At 44.4% G+C, this 22,974-nt stretch overlaps 1 protein-coding gene across 1 annotated transcript in view; it reads right to left on the reverse strand.

The window, feature by feature from the left end:
• LOC126209978 (potassium voltage-gated channel protein eag-like) overlaps positions 1–22,974 on the reverse strand; it is a 667,509-nt gene that overhangs the window by 204,879 nt on the left and 439,656 nt on the right. The window contains exon 2 of the mRNA XM_049939089.1: positions 14,859–14,959. Within this exon, the coding sequence (XP_049795046.1) occupies positions 14,859–14,959 (101 nt within the window). The remainder of the gene's footprint in view (positions 1–14,858; positions 14,960–22,974) is intronic.

Here is a 22,974-nt window from a genome sequence, read left to right on the forward strand (position 1 = left end):
GTGGCCGTTAACGTTCCGGTTACCAGCCCTGGTCGTTAGCGTAGTTTTCCGGCAGTGTGTTTTCCTCGCCATGTTGATGCTGTCCAGCATGGCGTGTAGTTCGACAGCTTGGTGTTGTTCTCGTTTTCTCTTTAAGTGTTTATTGTGCCTTGAATGTGTTTGTACGCCAATTATTAAGACATAATCCTGCTGCGATCCTCGTCTTTGCTGATACTTTTGGTTGTTGTGCTGTTGGTCGGGTTGAAGGGAACTGATTAGGTGGTTGGTTGGTTCGTCAGCCGTCCGTAGGTCGTGCTGCAACCTGATTGTTTAGTGTAACACTTGGCTGTGTGTCTCACCTAAACTGTGGATAGTGTTTCCTCGCCAGCTCGGCCCTTGGAACACTTCTGAGCACCACTGTTTATTACCTGTGATTGTCTTTTGTTTGGTCTCAGGTACTGTGCCAGGCCTTCAACCATGTATTATAATTGTCTGTTTTATGTTTAGTATATGGTCTTCAGCCGAACTTCATAACAACTTTATGATTAGGCCTTCAGCCGTGTTTCATTTAAAATTCTTGTTGCTCTGCATTTAGGCCTTCAGCAGAGTTTGTTTCAGAGTCTGTGGCGTTAATACACTCCCGGAAATGGAAAAAAGAACACATTGACACCGGTGTGTCAGACCCACCATACTTGCTCCGGACACTGCGAGAGGGCTGTACAGGCAATGATCACACGCACGGCACAGCGGACACACCAAGACCCGCGGTGTTGGCCGTCGAATGGCGCTAGCTGCGCAGCATTTGTGCACCGCCGCCGTCAGTGTCAGCCAGTTTGCCGTGGCATACGGAGCTCCATCGCAGTCTTTAACACTGGTAGCATGCCGCGACAGCGTGGACGTGAACCGTATGTGCAGTTGACGGACTTTGAGCGAGGGCGTATAGTGGGCATGCGGGAGGCCGGGTGGACGTACCGCCGAATTGCTCAACACGTGGGGCGTGAGGTCTCCACAGTACATCGATGTTGTCGCCAGTGGTCGGCGGAAGGTGCACGTGCTCGTCGACCTGGGACCGGACCGCAGCGACGCACGGATGCACGCCAAGACCGTAGGATCCTACGCAGTGCCGTAGGGGACCGCACCGCCACTTCCCAGCAAATTAGGGACACTGTTGCTCCTGGGGTATCGGCGAGGACCATTCGCAACCGTCTCCATGAAGCTGGGCTACGGTCCCGCACACCGTTAGGCCGTCTTCCGCTCACGCCCCAACATCGTGCAGCCCGCCTCCAGTGGTGTCGCGACAGGCGTGAATGGAGGGACGAATGGAGACGTGTCGTCTTCAGCGATGAGAGTCGCTTCTGCCTTGGTGCCAATGATGGTCGTATGCGTGTTTGGCGCCGTGCAGGTGAGCGCCACAATCAGGACTGCATACGACCGAGGCACACAGGGCCAACACCCGGCATCATGGTGTGGGGAGCGATCTCCTACACTGGCCGTACACCACTGGTGATCGTCGAGGGGACACTGAATAGTGCACGGTACATCCAAACCGTCATCGAACCCATCGTTCTACCATTCCTAGACCGGCAAGGGAACTTGCTGTTCCAACAGGACAATGCACGTCCGCATGTATCCCGTGCCACCCAACGTGCTCTAGAAGGTGTAAGTCAACTACCCTGGCCAGCAAGATCTCCGGATCTGTCCCCCATTGAGCATGTTTGGGACTGGATGAAGCGTCGTCTCACGCGGTCTGCACGTCCAGCACGAACGCTGGTCCAACTGAGGCGCCAGGTGGAAATGGCATGGCAAGCCGTTCCACAGGACTACATCCAGCATCTCTACGATCGTCTCCATGGGAGAATAGCAGCCTGCATTGCTGCGAAAGGTGGATATACACTGTACTAGTGCCGACATTGTGCATGCTCTGTTGCCTGTGTCTATGTGCCTGTGGTTCTATCAGTGTGATCATGTGATGTATCTGACCCCAGGAATGTGTCAATAAAGTTTCCCCTTCCTGGGACAATGAATTCACGGTGTTCTTATTTCAATTTCCAGGAGTGTATTTAAATCTGTGTCCGTAAGGTTTTTCTTTAATTATCTCGAATTATCCTGAATGCCTGAAACGGCCTTCGTCCGTGTTCTGTTAATGTTTATCTTAAGGTTGTCTTTAATTGTCTCTGAGCACTATGGGACTTAGAAGTTAAGTCCCCTAGAACTTAGAACTACTTAAACCTAACTAACCTAAGGACATCACACACATCCATGCCCGAGGCAGGATTCGAACCTGCGACCGTAGCGTGTCTTTAATTATTCTTGAGCAATTATTTGGGCCTTCAGCTGACAAGATACTTCAAGTTTTCTTAAGATGTTTCTCTGCTGTACTGTGTAAAGGCTTATCTTTAAAGTCTCTCTCTTATTACGTAAAGAAAATTTTTTTAATTGGGCTTTCTGCCGAAGAATTAACTTGAATTTTCCTTAATATGGCCTTCAGCTGGAATTTGCAAATGTTTAGCTTTAAAGAATTTCCTTAGCTAATGTGAAATGTTATTTCGGCCTTTAGCCGAGAAGATATTGTAATTTTGCTTAAGTAAGGACTTCAGCCTTTACTCTAAATCCTGGTGTTTTAAAAGCAATCATTTAAACTTATTCTAAAGAAGTTATTTGGGCCCTCAGCCATGACTTGATCTTTGTTATTTTAAAGAGAAAACTGTGGATTGGTTTGAGGACTAAAGTTGCGTGTGTTCTTGTATAACTAACAGTAATTGACCTTGGCCCCTTTCCACAACGTGATCCTCTCTGTCCTGCGAAACCAGATTTCACAAGTGTTATTTCAGGTGGGGGTACATTACGCGACCTGCGTGTCTGTGATGACGAAATTATGATGAGGATAACGCAGCACCCACCCCACCATCGGAGAAAATCTGCTACCTGGCCCGCTGCATAGCAGGCAAACACGTTACCACTCACCTAAGTAGGCGGACTACCTGTACTACGACAAGCTGTGACGGAGTTCTAGGGCACCTGCAGGCGTGCTATGGTACTGTCTTTCTCCTGCTGGTAGGCATACAGAATTGGATGGGTGTCAACAGGTTGCCTGCTTGCAGGTGTCTATGAGGGCCAGGAACAACTGAGTGTGATCGCTCGCCTTTGTGGTCGTGCGCCTTTGGAGTGCAGTGTTGTTGCAGCTTTTGCTCTGGTGTAGAGGATAGTAATACTAGGAACCGTTCAAAACCATTCCATGAAATCTGAACGCTGTCCGAAGCAGCAAAGGATGCTTATCACTGTGAGCCCTGCTGCTTCACACCCTCCTGTTTCGTGATTTTGGAGCAGTGGAACTTTGACACAAGCGTGAATAAAACTGTAGGGAGTCCCTCTAACAAGGGAACCTCCCCATCGCACACCCCCTCAGATTTAGTTTTAAGTTCGCACAGTGGATAGGCCTTGAAAAACCGAACACAGATCAATCGCGAAAACAGGAAGAAGTTGTGTGGAACTATAAACAAATAAGCAAAATATACAAACTGAGTAGTCCACGCGAAGATAGGCAACATCATGTACACTTCGAGACGAGGAGCGCCGTGGTCCTGTGGTTAGCGTGAGCAGCTGCGGAACGAGAGGTCCTTGGTTCAAGTCTCCCCTCAAGCGAAAAATTTTTCGTTATTTTAGCAAAGTTATGATCTATCTATTCGTTCATTGAAGTCTCTGTTGACTGTAATAAGTTTAGTGTCTGTGTTTTGCGGTCGCACCGCAAAACCGTGCGATTAGTAGACGAAAGGACGTGCCTCTCCAATGCGAACCGAAAACTTTTGATCGCAAGGTCATAGGTCAACCGATTCCTCCACAGGAAAACACGTCTGATATATTCTATACGACACTGGTAACGGCATGTGCGTCACATGACAGGAATATGTTGTCAACCCACCTAACTTGTACACTTGGCGAATGGGTAAAAAGATTCTTCTACGTTGCCCGATTTAGGTTTTCTTGTGGATATGATAATTACTCCCAAAAAAGTGATGAAAACATAAGAGTTTGTCACATAAACTGCAACAAATGAATCCAAAAGTCTCACACTCGCACTTTTCCCTGTGCTCTGTCAAAACATATGTTTTTTACGTTTTCAAATTTTCGTGTGTAGACCGTCAAATCCTGCATATGTTCAAGCAAATCTGAACATGTCCTGGAATTTTGGAGAGCGAAGTTGATTATGTGTGAGTGCCTGAACTTTCATAATTGTCTGAAAATAAAAAATTAAAGTTTTTGCTGGAAGGAAGACTTGAACCAAGGACCTCTAGCTCCACAGCTGCTCAAGCTAACCACGGGACCACGGCTCTCCTGTGTTCAGTCGGTCCTTGATGTTGCCTATCTTGCGCATGGACTACTCAGTTTGTATATTTTGCTTATTTTTTCATAGTTCCACACAACTTCTTCCTATTTTCTCGATTGATCTGTGTTCAGTTTTTCAAGGTCTATCCACTGCGCCAACTTATAACTAAATCTGAGGGGGGTGCGATGGGGAGGTTCCCTTGTAAGATATCCCAGATGGGCAACACCCTTGGTGCCACCCGCGTGCCTTTAAAAATTTACTTGTACAAAGACAAACTGTGACTAGACTCACAGACACCTGCAAGCAGGCAACCTTTTCACCCACTCAATTCCACATGCCTACCAGCAGGCGCAAGTGAGTACCGTAGCCTGGCTGCGGGTGGCCTAGAACTCTCGTCACACTTTGTTTTTGTGCAGGTACATTTTCAAAGTGCCCAACAAAGGTTGGTGGTTGACACCAAGGTTGTTGTCAACTCGGTGTGTGTGTTGGGGGGGGGGGGGAGGGGGGGAGTCTTAGAGGGACCCTTTGCCGTTTTATTCATGGTAGTGTCAATATCGCACCCCTCCGTTATCCTGTCATAGGAGGACGCAAAACAGGAGGGCCGAAAATGCGTAAGCACACTTTGCTGCTTCAGATCACGTTCAGATGTCGTCGAATGGTTTTGAACGTTTCCAATGCTGTCACAATGCACACGAGAACACTGTGCTCGCACTGCACTCCAAACGAGCGTGACCACGATCAATGGCGTTGGTGGTCCACTATGTCCTTGGAGAAGAGTTGAAGTATCGAGTGTCGCAGGGGTTCAAGAACGTCGTCCTGTGGCTGATCCCTTTTACCTACATATCACATTTGCTCTCGGCACCTCTGCGACGGACGTCAGAACCGCGGCGTCCAGCACTGAAGTCACATGGTTTCGTTATGGCTGGACACATCGCCGCTCAGAACCGACACGATAAGGCCTGAAGGTGTACCATACTGCGCGTCAATGAAACCACCACTTCCCTTGGGGCGATGATTTCCACATACTTGATGGTCGAAAATGACAAGGTTAGGGTAGCTTATTACCTTCTTGTTTTTCGAATGATGACCAGTAATATCAACATTGAAAAAGTAGCAATCATCAGGATGTTCTCTTGGCTCCCTCCATATCATTGGAACACCAAATGTAAAGGCTTTTTTCTCCTTTTTGGACCATTTTCTCAGATCGTCAACACACACATAACATACATTATGCGGGGTCCAAGATTTATCTTGATGATCATGCTTAGATCCGGAGTATGATAGATAAATCTTTTCCACAAAGACTGTAATGTTTCTTTGGAATTTTTTAATCACAGATTCGTAGAACAAAAACTGTCAGCAGATTTATTACAGCCACGATTAGACATTGTACTGAGCACATGTACAGGAAACGTGAAAGTGAGGTTAGGTTGACAGGAAACAAAACACCATCTGTCAACACAAAAATAGAATCGATCTTCTATTGCCAGCAAATGTTTTTCATCAGTGCTACCAACGTCATCTACATTCATTACATCTCGTTTTTAAGTTATTTTAATGCTATAAAAGCTGCTAAATTCTTTAAAAATCACTTAAATTAATAAATGTAACTGTGAACTGTGAAGGAATGGTGGGTAATACAGTTTTTTAAGTATCATATTTGGATTTCCCTCCCTAAAAAACATAAGAATAAGGTATATTTTGACTAAAGTTCAGTCTTGATCACTCATGTATGTTTTAATGATATAGGTAACCGGTTTCGGTTCTTTCTACAAAACCATCATCAGACCCATGGCTCCCTTAGGATGGTAGGCGGAGCTCTCCTTGCTGCATAGCAGCAAGGAGAGCTCCGCCTACCATCCTAAGGGAGCCATGGGTCTGATGATGGTTTTGTAGAAAGAACCGAAACCGGTTACCTATATCATTAAAACATACATGAGTGATCAAGACTGAACTTTAGTCAAAATATAACAGTTAATTGATCACTGCTTTCCAAAAATGTTTACCAAAAATAAGAATAAGGCATTTTCAGCAAAAAAGTTCCTCCATCGTTGGCCTGTGTAATCTGACGGACAGAATTTCTAGATGGTGTGATGAGTGGAAGCTTGCTATTAATGCAATGAAATGTTAGTGCGGATGAGTAGGAAGAAATACTGCAGCGATAGAATACAGCACTAGTATGACGCTGTTTGGTACCGTCACATCGTTGAAATATCCGGGCTCAACGTTGCACAGTGATGTCGAATGAAATGATCACGTCAGGCTGGTAGTAGGGAAGGCGAATGGCCTGCATGAAGGAGACGGAATACAGAACGCTAGGGGTGCTGCTACACTTATTACTGATCGGTTCGATCAGCACACAAGCGTCACGGAAATGCTAAATGAAGTCAAGCTGGGGGAAGACGACGCTCTTTTCTAGTGACAATAACACGGAAAATTAGGGAATCGACATTTGAGACCGACTGCGGATCGACTCTTCTGCAATCAACGGCCGTTTTTTGTAAGGACCAGGAAGATAAGATGTGCCACATTAGGGCTAATGCGGAAGCTTTTAGTCTTCTCCCCCGCCCTGTTTGCTAGTGGAACAGGAAAGGAAATGACTAGTAGTGGTACGGAGTACCCTCCGCCACACACCGTACTGGAGCTTGCGGTGTATTAATTTTAATTTCAATAATGAACAGCCTCAGTTGCACCGTTTACCTAGAATTCCTAGGTTTCAGTCGGGATAACGCAACCTTCTTCAGAATAACAGTAACTACCATTTGTCCATAGTGGACATCGTCAAGCTAAAACTACAAGTCATAAATTATCGTCAGACTGTAAAAACGTATCTGAAACTGCATCGGCCCCACTTCGCGACCGCGATGCGGCAGCCACGAGTGCTGTACTGCAACTGACCCTAGCGTCATGAGGCCCGCCTAGGCGGACACAATACCTTGCACCTGAGGTCATCAGTCCCCTAGAACTTAGAACTACTTAAACCTAACTAACCTAAGGACATCACACACATCCATGCCCGAGGCAGGATTCGAACCTGCGACCGTAGCGGTCGCGTCGTTCCAGACAGTAGCGCCTAGAACCGTTCGGCCACTCCGGCCGGCAATTGTTAGGCACTTGCATAGCTATGGTTACAACGCATGAACACCCTATTCATCATCATCATCATCATCATCATCTTGGACAGTTTCCAGCCACTGGCTGGGTCTGTCGGGAACACAAGCCTCTCCATAGTGTTCTGTCTTTCCACCATTCCCCCTCTTCCACCTTCGTCCAGTTCTCCCCTCTTCTCGTCACACATTCCTTCACTCCCTTCACCCATCTATCTCTTGGTCTTCCTCTGGGCCTCTTCCCCTCCAGTTGCAGATCAAACATCCTCTTTGGAATTCTTCCCTCATCCATTCTCTTCATGTGTCCATACCATTGCAGTCTTGATTTTTCTATCCTGTCCTGTACTGGTTCCTCCTTTAGTCTTTCCCTCACATACACATTTCGCAATCTGTCTCGTCTTGTTACACTCAACCTGCTCCTCTGGAACTTCATTTCACTAGCCTGTATTCTACTTTTGTCGCTTTTGTGCATTACCCATGTCTCACTTCCGTATGTCAATATGGGGACAAAGTAGGTTCGGTATATAATTCCCTTGGATTTCTGTGGCACCTCCTTGCTCCAAATAAGCCACCTAATGCATTTGTAGAACTGCCCTGCTTTTCTGCACCTTTCATTTATTTCCATTGCGTTTCCCCCCTTACTTTCAATCATGCTTCCCAGGTACTTGAAGTTCTCTACCACTTGTAGTTTTTCCCCTCCACAAGTTATATCCACATTTGGCCTATTCTTCTTCCTTGTTGTGACAATTATTTCACTTTTCTTTGCAGAGAAATGCATTCCATATTGTGCTGCCGTTGCCTCCCGTACATCTAACTGCTCTTGCACCTCCTTCTCGCAATTTCCCCATTGACTTAGATAATTAATCTTGCTGTATATGTATACAGATTAAGATTTTCTGTTCAATGAAGTTTTCTATTTTCATACTATTCACTTTTAATATGGTGACTGTCAGATTTCTTCTGAAGTGCCGTTTTCTCTCCTTTAGTTCAGAATTGGGACCACTACTGATACTAACTAGGGAAATTTCCCATGAACGCCCTCAGATTTACTGGTAACATGGTCCAGCGGATATCCTGTCAAAGACTGAACACTATGTTACAACCAAGGAATTCAATAGTGAAAACGTCGAAAAGGGAACGCAAGTTCAAAAACGTCGAGAAAATATCCTTTGACAGAGCGCAAGGAAAGCTGTGTCATTGTGAAACTGTTACGTTCATTTGTCGCAGCTTATATGACAAACTATTACGTTTTCATCATTTCCTTGGGAGTGATCACATTCAGCTTCATACGAACACCTAAATCGTGAAAGGAGGCATATCTCACAAGGGGAGGCCGCCAATTGTGAAATTCAGATTCGATTCATACTGCGCATAATAAAAGCTCATGGCCAGAGGTATAATGTGGCAAAGCACCAAGATGCACTTCTCAGACGTTCTCGAGAAAATCGACAGTTAAAAGAAACCGTTGCGGTGAAATACTCTCTACGATTTATATTTTCTTTCAGCGTCGTGGCGCAGCGGTAAGCGCTCGGGTTCATTATCCGAAGGTCGCCGGATCGAATCTCGCACCATGCAATTTTTTTTCTTAGTATTTGTTTTTGTAATAGATATATATATATATATAATTCCCGACGATCAGTTGCAACAATTATGCATATAATAAGTTGTTGAAAGTCGTTCGTCGTAGAAAAACTGGCGACTTCGAACATCATTATGTTTTCCGCAAACAAAGTTGTATTTCACAAATGTTATTAATTGTCTTCATAATGTTTACACGTGTAGTTAACGGAAGACGTAGAAACGATAAAATGGTTCAAATGGCTCTGAGCACTATGGGACTCAACTGCTGAGGTCATTAGTCCCCTAGAACTTAGAACTAGTTAAACCTAACTAACCTAAGGACATCACACACATCCATGCCCGAGGCAGGATTCGAACCTGCGACCGTAGCGGTCTCGCGGTTCCAGACTGCAGCGCCAGAACCGCGCGGCCACTTCGGCCGGCGTAGAAACGATATCCCGAAACGAATACGTATAATGTAAGTCAAACGTTCGAATTAGAGTAGAGACCCCACGATATATATATATATATATATATATATATATATATATATATATATATTACAGAAAACAAATATTAAAGAAAAAGGTTGCATGGCGTGAGATTCGATCCGGCGACCTTCGGATTACGAACCCGAGCGCTTAGCGCTGCGCCACGACGATGTTGGAAACTATAAATCGTAGAGAGTATTTCACACCAACGGTTTCTTTTAACTGTCGATTTTCTCGACAACGGCTGAGAAGTGCGTCTTGGTGCTTTGCCACATTACACCTCTGGCCATGAGCTTTTATTATGCGCAGTATGAATCGAATCTGAATTTCACAATTGGCGGCCTCCCCTTGTCAGTCACTAATCAGGCATACCATTTAGGTGCGTAGGTAAGAGATTCCTATCATATGACACACGTACTGTCATTAATGCCGTGTTTTCTAGTGGAGGATTTGGTTCACTTGTCGCCTTGTAATTAAGTGTTGCGGTTCGAAAGCTACTTCCTTTTGGCTTCTAATAGAGTGGTTGTGCACAATCAACGGTGATTATAGCCGCGTGGTCTACGGCGTCTTGTCACGGTCCGCGCGGCTCTCCCCCCGCCCCCCCCCCCCTCCCGTCGGAAGTTCGAGTCCTCCCTCGGGCATGGGTGTGTGTGTGTCGTCCTTAGCGCTTAAGTTAAGTAGTGTGTAAGCTTAGGGATCGATGACCTCAGCAGTTTGGTCCCATAAGACCTCATACCACAAATTCCCAAATTTTCCTGTCATTTAGGTACCTTTCTTACACCCCGCTGTTCCGAACGGACGTTGCGCCACGCCACAGACACAAATTAGAATCCAGTGAACATCGAAAAAAGCGATGGAGCTTCGAACACGGATCGCCCGCTTTGCAATCGAATACCGGGTCCACTTTTTGTGATTGGACCATCGACTGTTTCTGTTTTGCTTTTTTTCCACATTTCAGTATACCTTCTTCCTGTTTCCATGCTTGATCAGTGTTCCGTTTCTCTGGACCCTCTTACCACTAAAGCTGAGGAGCGTGCGATGGAGAGTTATTTTTGTAAAATCTTGATTTTTTTTTCAGCTTTCTCGATTGTTTGTCTTAACTTCTGAGGTGCATTCACTATATTTTCCAGACTCTCCGAAGGGAAGAGAGAGGTTACTGGCTGCGGTGTCTCCTTTAATGCCTCGCAGGTCCCGGGTTCTTGATTTTGACTATTGAGTTTCGATCCCGACGCTGCACTGGTTCTTTGTTCGTTTATAGTTCTACTAGTTAAACAGTACGCGTAAGAACTGCGTTGTCCTCCTACAATGGCTTGTGGGTTTTCTGAGCCAGTTTAAATGGTGGTTGGGGATGTTAGTGGTTCCCCAGTTCTCAGCCTCATTTCGCTGTGATGGATTTTGATGTTCGCGTCTTGTTGCGTTTCTCTTAGCGTTTCTGTGGGCTGTTAACTCTCTCGTTCCATGGCCCGTTGGTAATAGGGACACTCTCTGAAAGAGACAGTGAGGTCGCCTTGGCAGAATACACATTTTGCTTTCTCGTCGGCCCGCAGCCTGTATAGTGACGTGTGGCGGTACACCCCAAACTTCCTGCACTCTCCCGGCATGTGACAGTAATGTGTGAAACATCCGAGCCTCTGACAGTTTCTGCACTGCGGTGCAACTGCTTTTGGTTCATCATTTTCTACCCACACTATGATAGAAAAAGTGATCTACAATGTAAAAAGTTCCACGCTGATCTCTCCGTTGGCATTACTTCCCCATTCGGCCAACGGGGAATGATCCTACCAAACAGGAGAGGAATATTTCCTAGGGTTGGAAAATCGTATAGCCTGAACCCAATAATTCAAATGTTTAAATGTGGGTCAAATCTTATGGGACTTAACTGCTAAGGTCATCAGTGCCTAAGCTTACACACTACTTAACCTAAATTATCCTAAGGACAAACACACACACCCATGCCCGAGGGAGGACTCGAACCTCCGCCGGGACCAGCCGCACAGTCCATGACTGCAGCGCCATCAGACCGCTCGGCTAATCCCGCACGGCGAGCCCAATAATTACATGAGATTTTGTTTCATTTCATTAACGTACACAATGTGGAGTTAAATTGTTATGATTTCAGCATACATGACACTGTGATGTTTCTTTTTTTGGGCAAAAGCAGTCGTTTTGTTTGCGAGAAACTGCTTTCTTTTAACTTGGTTCAAATGGCGCTGAGCACTATGCGACTTAACTTCTGAGGTCATCAGTCGCCTAGAACTTAGAACTAATGAAACCTAACTAACCTAAGGACATCACATACATCCATGCCCGAGGCAGGATTCGAACCTGCGACCGTAGCGGTCGCTCGGTTCCAGACTGTAGCGTCTACAACCGCACGGCCACTCCGGCCGGCTTTCTTTTAACTCTTACTTTAGTATTTTACTTTATATTTGTAATCTTGCCTCTTCTTTTCGCCAGAAAGCACTCGACACAGACGGTTCACGTCCAAAATAATTGAAGTGAACTAGCATATACTGCTGTTTGTAGGAAAGCGAGCGAGAAATATATTATTATATGTATACCACCGTGGTCAGAAACTCTAGGCAGAATAAATGTTCCCCATGCAGTGTCAGGTAGTCGTTTTTGAAAGTATTTGTATGGAGTGTAGCCATGTATGGAGGTGAAACGTGGACAATAAATAGTTTGGACACGAAGACAATACAAGCTTTCGAAATGTGGTGCTACAGAAGAATGCTGAAGACTAGTTGGGTAGATCACATAACTAATGAGGAGGTTTGAATATAATTGGGGAGAAGAGGAGTTTGTGACACAAGTTAACAAGAAGAAGGGATCGGTTGGTAGGACATGCTCTGAGGCATCAATGGATCACAAATTTAGCATTGGAGGGCAGCGTGGAGGGTAGAAATCGTAGAGGGAGGTCAAGAGATGAATACACTAAGCAGATTCAGAAGGATGTAGGTTGCAGTAAGTTCTGGGAGATGAAGAAGATTGCATAGGATAGGGTAGCATGGAGAGCTGCATCAAACCAGTCTCAGGACTGAAGACCACAACAACACAACACATGCCACGAACAAAGGAACTTACATCTAAATATGGTGGAAGTACCCTAAGACAAAACAACGATGAAACACAAAGGAATTATCCGAATGGAACAGAAAGGAGTAAATGCTATGCACAAGTACAGACAAATAAATGATTATTGTAATCATCTTGAGGTTGAAGTTCTTATGTCTGTGTTTGCTCTAACAATAAAGAATTATTAGATCTCTCTCTCTCTCTCTCTCTCTCTCTCTCTTTTTCTCTCCCCCCCCCCCTCTCCCTCATTTCACACACACACACACACACACACACACACACACACACACACACACAACCTTTCACATAAATTATTAATCTCAGGCATAGCCATAACAGTTTATAAATCGTAATTTGTGTGTAATTATATTGCCTACATTAACTTGTATATAGTTGCAGGTGACAAACTGTAAAGGAAAAACAGACACTGTAAAAACTTAATACAGGAGGAAAACCACAGTATGTGGTAAGAAGGTATGAATGCACAATTTTATGTGCTCTTCAGAAATCTGTAATTACGATTGATAAACTAATATTTATATGCATTTAAACAGTAAAGAACATTCCTTATATTTAACAGGCATAATAATGAAAAACCCACTGATGATGCTGCAACTGCAGTGAAACATGTCTGCGACAAAAGACAAAATTGTGTTTTGCTAAAGGCGGTCTCCACCCAAAAACATATGTTAATGATTACAATTTCAGGAAATTGGATGATTTATTCAAGTAAAGTGATTCACAAACCCTTCGTGAACTCATATTTTAATATGCACCGAAAGATGGGACACATGTGCTACAACCGGGTTGAGCTTTCTTTTCTGGGAATAAAAGGTTTTTACAACTGTAGCGACTTTTATCATTGATAATGAATAACGATTGTTGCTGTCCCACCAAAGAGAAATGTGTGAGCAGGTCAATAACGCGTTGGTTCACCTCTGGCTCTTATACCACCAGCTGTTCTGCTTCTGACTGATTGATACAGTTGTTGAATGTCGTCTTGAGGGATACTGTGCCAAATTCTACCCAATTGGAGCTTTAGATCGTGAAACTACCGTGGTGATTGGATGGGCTACAAAACGGGGCATAGCATATCGTCGACTTAACACTGTGCTGTAAGGGTACCTCCGATGACAACCAAAGAGATCGTGCTACGGAAAGAAATATCACCACAGACCATCACACCCTGATGTCGAGACATATGGCGGGCGAGCGACAGGCAGCTTGGTATCTCACCACTGTTCAGGTTGCCTTCAGTTACGTCTTCGCTGACCATCTGGACTCAGTTCGAAGCGGGACTCATCACTGAAAACAATTTTTCTCCAGGCAATGACATTTGAGACTGAAGACGTGTCTCGAGACGCCACGGACACAGACACAGCGGTACGTTGGCGATATGCCTTTGTTGCCCATCATGGCAAGCAACGTTGGGCTTACATTTCAGCAAGATAATGCCCGTCCGCACACGGAGAGTGTTTCTACTACCTGTCTTCGTGCTTCCCAAAACCTACCTTGGCCATGTCGCTGGATCTCTCTCCATCTCACGACATTATGGAGCATTATGGGCAGAAGTCTCTAACCAGCTAGGGATTTTGGATTTTGACGACCGAATGCCCCAACTGGACAGAATTCGGCACGATATCTCTCAGGAGAACATCCAGCAACTGTATCAGTCACAAGCAAATTAATTGCTTGCATAGCGGCCAGGGCTGGACCAACGCGTTATTGACTTGCCCAATTCGTGGAGCTCTTTCTGTTGAATAAGTAATACGATTTTTCTGAAATTGTAATCATTTCCTTACCTGTGCATGTACATCGCATCTATCGATTTCCGTCCTATTCGGATAACACCTTCGTTGTACGTCTCTTTTGTCTTAGAATGTATTTTAAAGTACAAAGAGGATTCTCTGGTCCTTCTCAAGTTATTAGCCACGGCAGATTCAGTGATTTACAGGAACAAAATAAAAACATCCAATTTTGTCTTTTTCAGCGTTTCCCATTTCTTCTATTACTGGCGCAGAGAAACATTTAAGCGGTGATCTTCCCGTGCTCCTTATATAACTAAAATGGGGACAAACTCTACTTTGCAAATCACAGTGGTTTGCAGAGTGGAAGTGTGGATGTAGATTGAAACACACATTTTGCTGCCTGTGGTCCAGGTTCGAGCCCCTGCTGGTTCCACACTTAGGTTCGCTGAAGAATGTTTTAATTTATGGGACAGTGAGTACAGACAGGGGATTATCTACGATTAGAAAACTAGAAAGAAGCACAACTGGGTGCCTGCTGCAGCTACAGTTAGGTGTGAAGGCAGTGGCGTCTCACCTCGGCGCGGTTGTAGCCCGAGATCTTGCAGAAGGACTCGTTGCAGTAGACGATGGGGAAGTCCACTATCTGCGCGTTGGCCAGCAGGAAGCTGCTGTCCGCTGCAACACACAACAGGAGTCCCAGTCAGCAGGGCACAGTAGCGCAGCCGGAGCCAGCCCAACTAAGCGCAGCCGGTCTAAGGCCCCGGGATCCAACATCGCGACTACCACATCACGAGATACGTAAACTTTATAAGACTGCCTCCTGAGAAAAGGCACAATGACCAGTTAGTTCACTAAATTTTTAGAGCATCAGATCCAAATGATCATGTTAAGTAGCTCTAACAATAAAAATTCTGCTTGTAAGGAAAAATTATTTATTTTCCCACCACTTCTTTACTGTGTGTGTGTGAATGACCTTTCATCTTACTCTAATGGAGCAAAAATGACTCTCTTTGATGATGATGCAAATGTTACAGGGTGTTTCAAAAATGACCGGTATATTTGAAACGGCAATAAAACCTAAACGAGCAGCGATAGAAATACACCGTTTGTTGCAATATGCTTGGGACAACAGTACATTTTCAGGCGGACAAACTTTCGAAATTACAGTAGTTACAATTTTCAACAACAGATGGCGCTGCAAGTGATGTGAAAGATATAGAAGACAACGCAGTCTGTGGGCGCGCCATTCTGTACGTCGTCTTTCTGCTTTAAGCGTGTGCTGTTCACAACGTGCACGTGTGCTGTAGACAACATGGTTTATTCCTTAGAACAGAGGATTTTTCTGGTGTTCGAATTCCACCGCGTAGAACACAGTGTTGTTGCAACAAGACGAAGTTTTCAACGGAGGTTTAATGTAACAGAAGGACTGAAAAGCGATACAATAAAGGATCTGTTTGCAAAATTTCAACGGACTGGGAACGTGACGGATGAACGTGCTGGAAAGGTAGGGCGACCGCGTACGGCAACCACAGAGGGCAACGCGCAGCTAGTGCAGCAGGTGATCCGACAGCGGCCTCGGGTTTCCGTTCGCCGTGTTGCAGCTGCGGTCCAAATGACGCCAACGTACACGTATCGTCTCATGCGCCAGAGTTTACACCTCTATCCATACAACATTCAAACGCGGCAACCCCTCAGCGCCGCTACCATTGCTGCACGAGAGACATTCGCTAACGATATAGTGCACAGGATTGATGACGGCGATATGCATGTGGGCAGCATTTGGTTTACTGACGAAGCTTATTTTTACCTGGACGGCTTCGTCAATAAACAGAATTGGCGCATATGGGGAACCGAAAAGCCCCATGTTGCAGTCCCATCGTCCCTGCATCCTCAAAAAGTACTGGTCTGGGCCGCCATTTCTCCCAAAGGAATCATTGGCCCATTTTTCAGATCCGACACGATTACTGCATCACGCTATCTGGACATTCTTCGTGAATTTGTGGCGGTACAAACTGCCTTAGACGACACTGCGAACACCTCGTGGTTTATGCAAGATGGTGCCCGGCCACGTCTTTAATTTCCTGAATGAATATTTCGATGATCGTGTGATTGCTTTGGGCTATCCGAAACATACAGGAGGCGGCGTGGATTGGCCTCCCTATTCGCCAGACATGAACCCCTGTGACTTCTTTCTGTTGGCACACTTGAAAGACCAGGTGTACCGCCAGAATCCAGAAACGATTGAACAGCTGAAGCAGTACATCTCATCTGCATGTGAAGCCATTCCGCCAGACACGTTGTCAAAGGTTTCGGGTAATTTCATTCAGAGACTACGCCATATTATTGCTACGCATGGTGGATATGTGGAAAATATCGTACTATAGAGTTTCCCAGACTGCAGTGCTATCTGTTGTTGAAAATTGTAACTACTGTAATTTCGAAAGTTTGTCTGCCTGAAAATGTACTGTTGTCCCAAGCATATTGCAACAAACGGTGTATTTCTATCGCTGCTCGTTTAGTTTTTATTGCCGTTTCAAATATACCGGTCATTTTTGAAACACCCTGTAGATCAGTTCCTACAGAGGTGTAGCAACTGTAGGAACACTAAATCAAATAGTTTTTTCCTGGCAAGGTACGAGACTAGGAACTGTAATAGTGGCAACTATTGATTTACAGCTCGTACAAAATAAATACGTTTTTCAAAGTTTTACTGACCTTCAAAGTAGTCACCAGAAATCGAGTCAACTCACTTGGGCTTAATTCAGGGGAGTGCAGTAGGCCGTACAGCACGTAGCAGCCCCATCAGTCAAACAAATCAGTAACAGCTTGCTGTTCATTTTTGGAACACAACCTACGACCAGCTTAGAGACAGAAGTGATGACACTTTCTGCTGGACCTGACCATCATTTAGCAGAACATTGCTCAAGCACATACAGTGAAAGCTGTCACTGATTCGTTTGACTGATGAGGCTGCTAAGTGCTATACCACCTGCTGATCTCCCCTGATTTAAGCCCTCGTGAATTCAGTTCGATTTCTAAACTGAAGGGAACACTTCACGGCATTCGCTTCAGAACTGCTAAAAATTCGTCGGGCAATAGACTGCGCCGCTCGAACTGTCAACACAACTGGCACTGCTAAGAGTGTCCTACGACTTCCACATCGCTGGCAACGGGTTATACACAATGCTGGTGACTACTCTGAAGGTCAGTAAAACTTTGAAACAAGTATTTATTTTGTACGAGTTGTAAATAAACAGTTGCTGCTATTACAGTTCCAACCATAATAATTTACTTCAAACATTGCACACTTTTAGTAGTCAATTGGAACGACATAATGTAAATAGTAAGGTGTATGAGTTATCCAATTCCGGCAAAATCTCAAGAGCAGTTTTACATATGTTATGTACCAGTGAGTTGCAAGCATAGGCACGATGGCGGCGGTAATGTGATTATCGTTCAGGATCGATCTCGACTGACTTTTTTAAATTTATAATTTTTATTCTTTTTAACACTGGTATTATTATTTAAAACACATTACATCTGAAACGTAATATGATGAAATGACACGTGTATTTACACGAAATTTTACTGAATTTCCAATGTTATTGGGTTCTTCGCAAATTTTCATGTTCACAACAAATATTATACTTATAACTGTCGACAAGTAAACGACCAAACGCATTCAATTGTCCTGAAAATTTATGCCTGTCGCTATTTCCGAGATCCCTTGTACCTTAATTGGGGTAAGGTACCGAGAACTGCTTTTGCACGTGGACGTTCCGATCTGCGAACTCAGGTTTCAAGGACGATGTACTGGCTTGGTAAGCCCAAATCAAACATCGATAAATAAAGGTATAAGTAACTTTAGCCAATAGTACAGCGAGTTACAATATGCGAGAAAATGAGGGTAATGAATGACTAATCGTTGGATGTGCTTTCGGCACAACAAGATGCAGGCTGGTATTTTCCAAACACACGGAGAATACAAACTAAAACACAATCTACTTCATCGAATGAATAATATTTACCCGCATGAACAAGGAACCTATAGAGGTTCTAAAGAAAAACGAAGTTGCCCGACACTTTGAAAAAATGCCTCTTTCTTCCGACCATCTACATGCAAATCGCGCGTAAAGCAACATTTTTGTAAATTTCGGAGCAGAAAAATGGCGATGTACAGGTGAATGTATTTTAGTAGCTTCTACACGACAAGCAGTTTCTCGTTCATTGTCAGTCAAATATGAAGAAGTCTGAAGGCACTTCATAAAATTTTTAACTCGCCTATGGCTATATATATATATATATATATATATATATATATATATATATATATATATATATATATATATATAGGGTGTTACAAAAAGGTACGGCCAAACTTTCAGGAAACATTCCTCACACACAAAGAAAGAAAATATGTTATGTGGACATGTGCCCGGAAACGCTTACTTTCCATGTTAGAGCTCATTTTATTACTTCTCTTCAAATCACATTAATCATGGAATGGAAACACACAGCAACAGAACGTACCAGCGTGACTTCAAACACTTTGTTAGAGGAAATGTTCAAAACGTCCTCCGTTAGCGAGGATACATGCATCCACCCTCCGTCGCATGGAATCGATGATGCGCTGATGCAGCCCTGGAGAATGGCGTATTGTATCACAGCCGTCCACAATACGAGCACGAAGAGTCTCTACATTTGGTACCGGGGTTGCGTAGACGAGAGCTTTCAAATGCCCCCATAAATGAAAGTCAAGAGGGTTGAGGTAAGGAGAGCGTGGAGACCATGGAATTGGACCGCCTCTACGAATCCATCGGTCACCGAATCTGTTGTTGAGAAGCGTACGAACACTTCGACTGAAATGTGCAGGATCTCCATCGTGAATGAACCACATGTTGTGTCGTACTTGTAAAGGCACATATTCTAGCAGCACAGGTAGAGTATCCCGTATGAAATCATGATAACGTGCTCCATTGAGCGTACGTGGAAGAACATGGAGCCCAATCAAAACATCACCAACGATGGTAGTACTGTAGAGCAATGAGTCGCATGTCAACACAAGCACCGAAGTCAACATTACCTTCCTTCAATTGGGCCAACTGGCGGTGAATCGAGGAAGTACAGTAGATACTGACGAAACTAAAATGAGCTCTAACATCGTTTCCGGACACATGTCCACATAACATCTTTTCTTTATTTGTGTGTGAGGAATCTTTCCTGAAAGTTTGGCCGTGCCTTTTTGTAACACCCTGTGTAAGTTAAATAATTACTTCGGTTTTCTGCCGAAGCCTTGAACATACTGTCAGTTCGAATACTATAAAATTTCTTGAGACTGAGAAGCTTATATCCACGAATCATTATGGCTTTAGAAAGCACCGCTCGTCCGAAAAGTACCTTGCCCTTTACTGACATGATATACTGCCAACTATTGGTGAAGGAAAAGAGGCAAATTCCATGTTTCTTCACTGAAGCGCCAAAGAAACTGGTACAGGCAAGCGTATTCAAATATAGAGATACGTAAAGAGGCAGAATATGGCGCTACAGTCGGCAACGCCTGTATAAGACAACAACTGTCTGGCGCAGATCGGTGACTGCTGCCACAATGACAAGTTATACAGATTTAAGGCAGTTTCAAAGTGGTGCTATAGTCGACACACTAGGGATGGGACACAGCATCCCCGAGGTAGTGATGAATTGGGGACTTTCCCGTACGACCATTTCACGAGTGTACCGTGAATATCAGGAATCCGGTAAAACATTAAATGTCGGACATTGCTGCGGCCCGAAAAAGATCCTGCAAGAATGGGAACAACGACGACTGAAGAGAATCGTTCAACTGACAGAAGTGTAATCCTTCCGCAAATTGCTGCACGTTTCACAAGGGGAGGCCGCCAATTGTGAAATTCAGATTCGATTCATACTGCGCATAATAAAAGCTCATGGCCAGAGGTGTAATGTGGCAAAGCACCAAGATGCACTTCTCAGCCGTTGTCGAGAAAATCGACAGTTAAACCGTTGCCGTGAAATACTCTCTACGATTAATAGTTTTCTATAGCGTCGTGGCACAGCGGTAAGCGCTCGGGTTTGTAATCCGAAGGTCGCCGGGTCGAATCTCCTACCATGCAACTTTTTTTTTAGTATTTGTTTTTTGTAATTCAAATGTGTATATATGTACACACACACACACACACACATATATATATTTTTCCCGGCAATCAGTTGCAACAATTATGCATATAATAAGTTGTTGAAAGTCGTTTGTCGTGGAAAAACTGGCGACTTCGAACATCATTATGTTTTCCGCAAACAAAGTTATATTTCACAAACGTTATTAATTGTCTTCATAATGTTAACGGCGTATAGTTAACGGAAGACGTAGAAACGATATTCCGAAACGAATACGTATAGCGTAAGTCAAACGTTCGAATTAGAATAGAGACCCCACGAACACAAATTCGCTGTGGGAGGTATGAAATATAAACTCCGTTACTCGCTCGTTACACTTGAAGGACAGATGTTGGATGGGCCGAAACGAGCCGCCGCATAACAGCGTAGTTGCCTGCTAACTTCGAAAGAAGGTAGATGCGGTCCCTAGCGCAACTTATAACATCGTCGAAAATCAGTGCGGACGGGAGAGCTTTGGTACACCCTGTTAAACAAACGGAAAAATGGAGGCGGTACAATTGGAGAGCGATCCGCCTTCACCAACATGCATAAGCAATTCATTAATAGTATATATATATATATATATATATATATATATATATATATATATTTGAATTACAAAAAACTAATACTAAAAAAAATTGCATGGTGCGAGATTCGATTCGGCGACCTTCGGATTGCGAACCCGAGCGCTTACCGCTGCGCCACGTCGCTGTAGAAAACTATTAATCGTAGAGAGTATTTCACCGCAACGGTTTCTTTTAACTGTCGATTTTCTCGACAACGGCTGAGAAGTGCATCTTGGTGCTTTGCCACATTACACCTCTGGCCATGAGCTTTTATTATGCGCAGTATGAATCGAATCTGAATTTCACAATTGGCGGCCTCCCCTTGTCAGTGCTGTGCCATCAGCAAGTGTCAGCATGCGAACCATTCAAGGAAACATCATAGATATGGGCTTTCTGAGGAAAAGGCCCACCGCGTACCCTTGATGTGTGCACGACACAAAGCTTTATGGTTAGCCCGTGCCCGTCAACACCGATATCGGACTGTTGATGACTGGAAACATGTTCCCTGGTCGGATGAGTCTCGTTTCAGATTGTATCGAGTGGACGGACGTGTACTGGTATGGAGACAACCTCATGAATCCATGGACCCGGCATGTCAGCAGGGGACTGTTCATGCTGGCGGAGGCCCTGTAATGGCGTTAGGCGTGTGCAGTCGGGGTGATGTGGGACCCCGTCACGTCTAGATACGACTCTGACAGGTGACACGGACGTAAGCAACCGTCTGATCACCTGCATCCATTCATGTCGGTTGTGCATTCCAATGGACTTGTGCAATTCCAGCAGGGCAGTGCGACACCTCACACGTCCAGAATTCCTACAGAGTGGGTCCAGAAACACACTTTGCATGGGGGCTTAATTAAAATAGAATGCAAATAATTTTGATTTTTGGTATTTTTGCTTTAGTAGCTGTCTGTCCGATTACGAAGTCTCGTAAACGGTTGGCCCTGACTAGTATTATTACGCTATCTGACTGCATAGGACAACAACAAAGAATGAAATGGAAATTTTCATCAACACAATTAATTAATTAAGTCCCCAGCAACTATAAAACCTACGAAACCAAAGCACAAGTATAACTGTTCTGTGTGTGGAAATATGAGTCAACGTACGCATCTGGCACGGTTCTTCTTCAATAACACAAGAAATTTTAAATATCATTTATACTGAATTAATTAAAGAAAATAAAAATACCATAATTACTCAAGAGAACCAGAATTACACTCTAATCCCAGAACACAAGCCAGATGCTTTGTTGACTGAACCTGTAATGAAGCATTATTTACGATATTAAATAATGAAAACTAAATCAAGTTTCGTTACCTTCATATATTGACCAAAATCACTCTCATCATTACAATATATCTCCACACCGACTCGCTATTACCACATCTCAACAAGAACTTTTCAGTATCACATCTCAGCAAGCACTCCCTACTAGCACATCTCAACAAACACTCTCTGCTACGAGTTCTTAACAAGCACTGCCCACTACGACATCTCAATAATCACTGCCAGTGGAGGCGGCGGAACAATACTCTCTAGCGCGATCTCTGGCGCTGTGGCTCAGTGTAGCCACCTTTCAACTTCTGTTTAAACACTTCCGCTGGCCATCATACTTCCCATATATGAACTTTATTGAGCATATTTGGGATGCGTTGCAAGGTAGTATTGAGAACAGATCTTCAGCCTCTCGTACTCTTACAGATTTTCAGGGAGATCTGGCCGGCCGCTGTGGCGGAGCTGTTCTAGGCGCTTCAGTCCTGAACCGAGCTGCTTTTACGGTCGCAGGTTCGAATCTTGCCTCGGGCATGGATGTGTGTGATGTCGTTAGGTTAGTTAGGTTTAAGTAGTTCTAAGTCTGGGGGACTGATGGCCTCAGACGTTAAGTCCCATAGTACTTAGAGCCACAGACAACCCTGCAGGATTCACGGTGTCAGTTCCCTCCAGCACTAC

Source organism: Schistocerca nitens, chromosome 10, assembly GCF_023898315.1.
Source record: "Schistocerca nitens isolate TAMUIC-IGC-003100 chromosome 10, iqSchNite1.1, whole genome shotgun sequence".
In the NCBI taxonomy this organism is placed as follows: Eukaryota; Metazoa; Arthropoda; class Insecta; order Orthoptera; family Acrididae; genus Schistocerca; species Schistocerca nitens.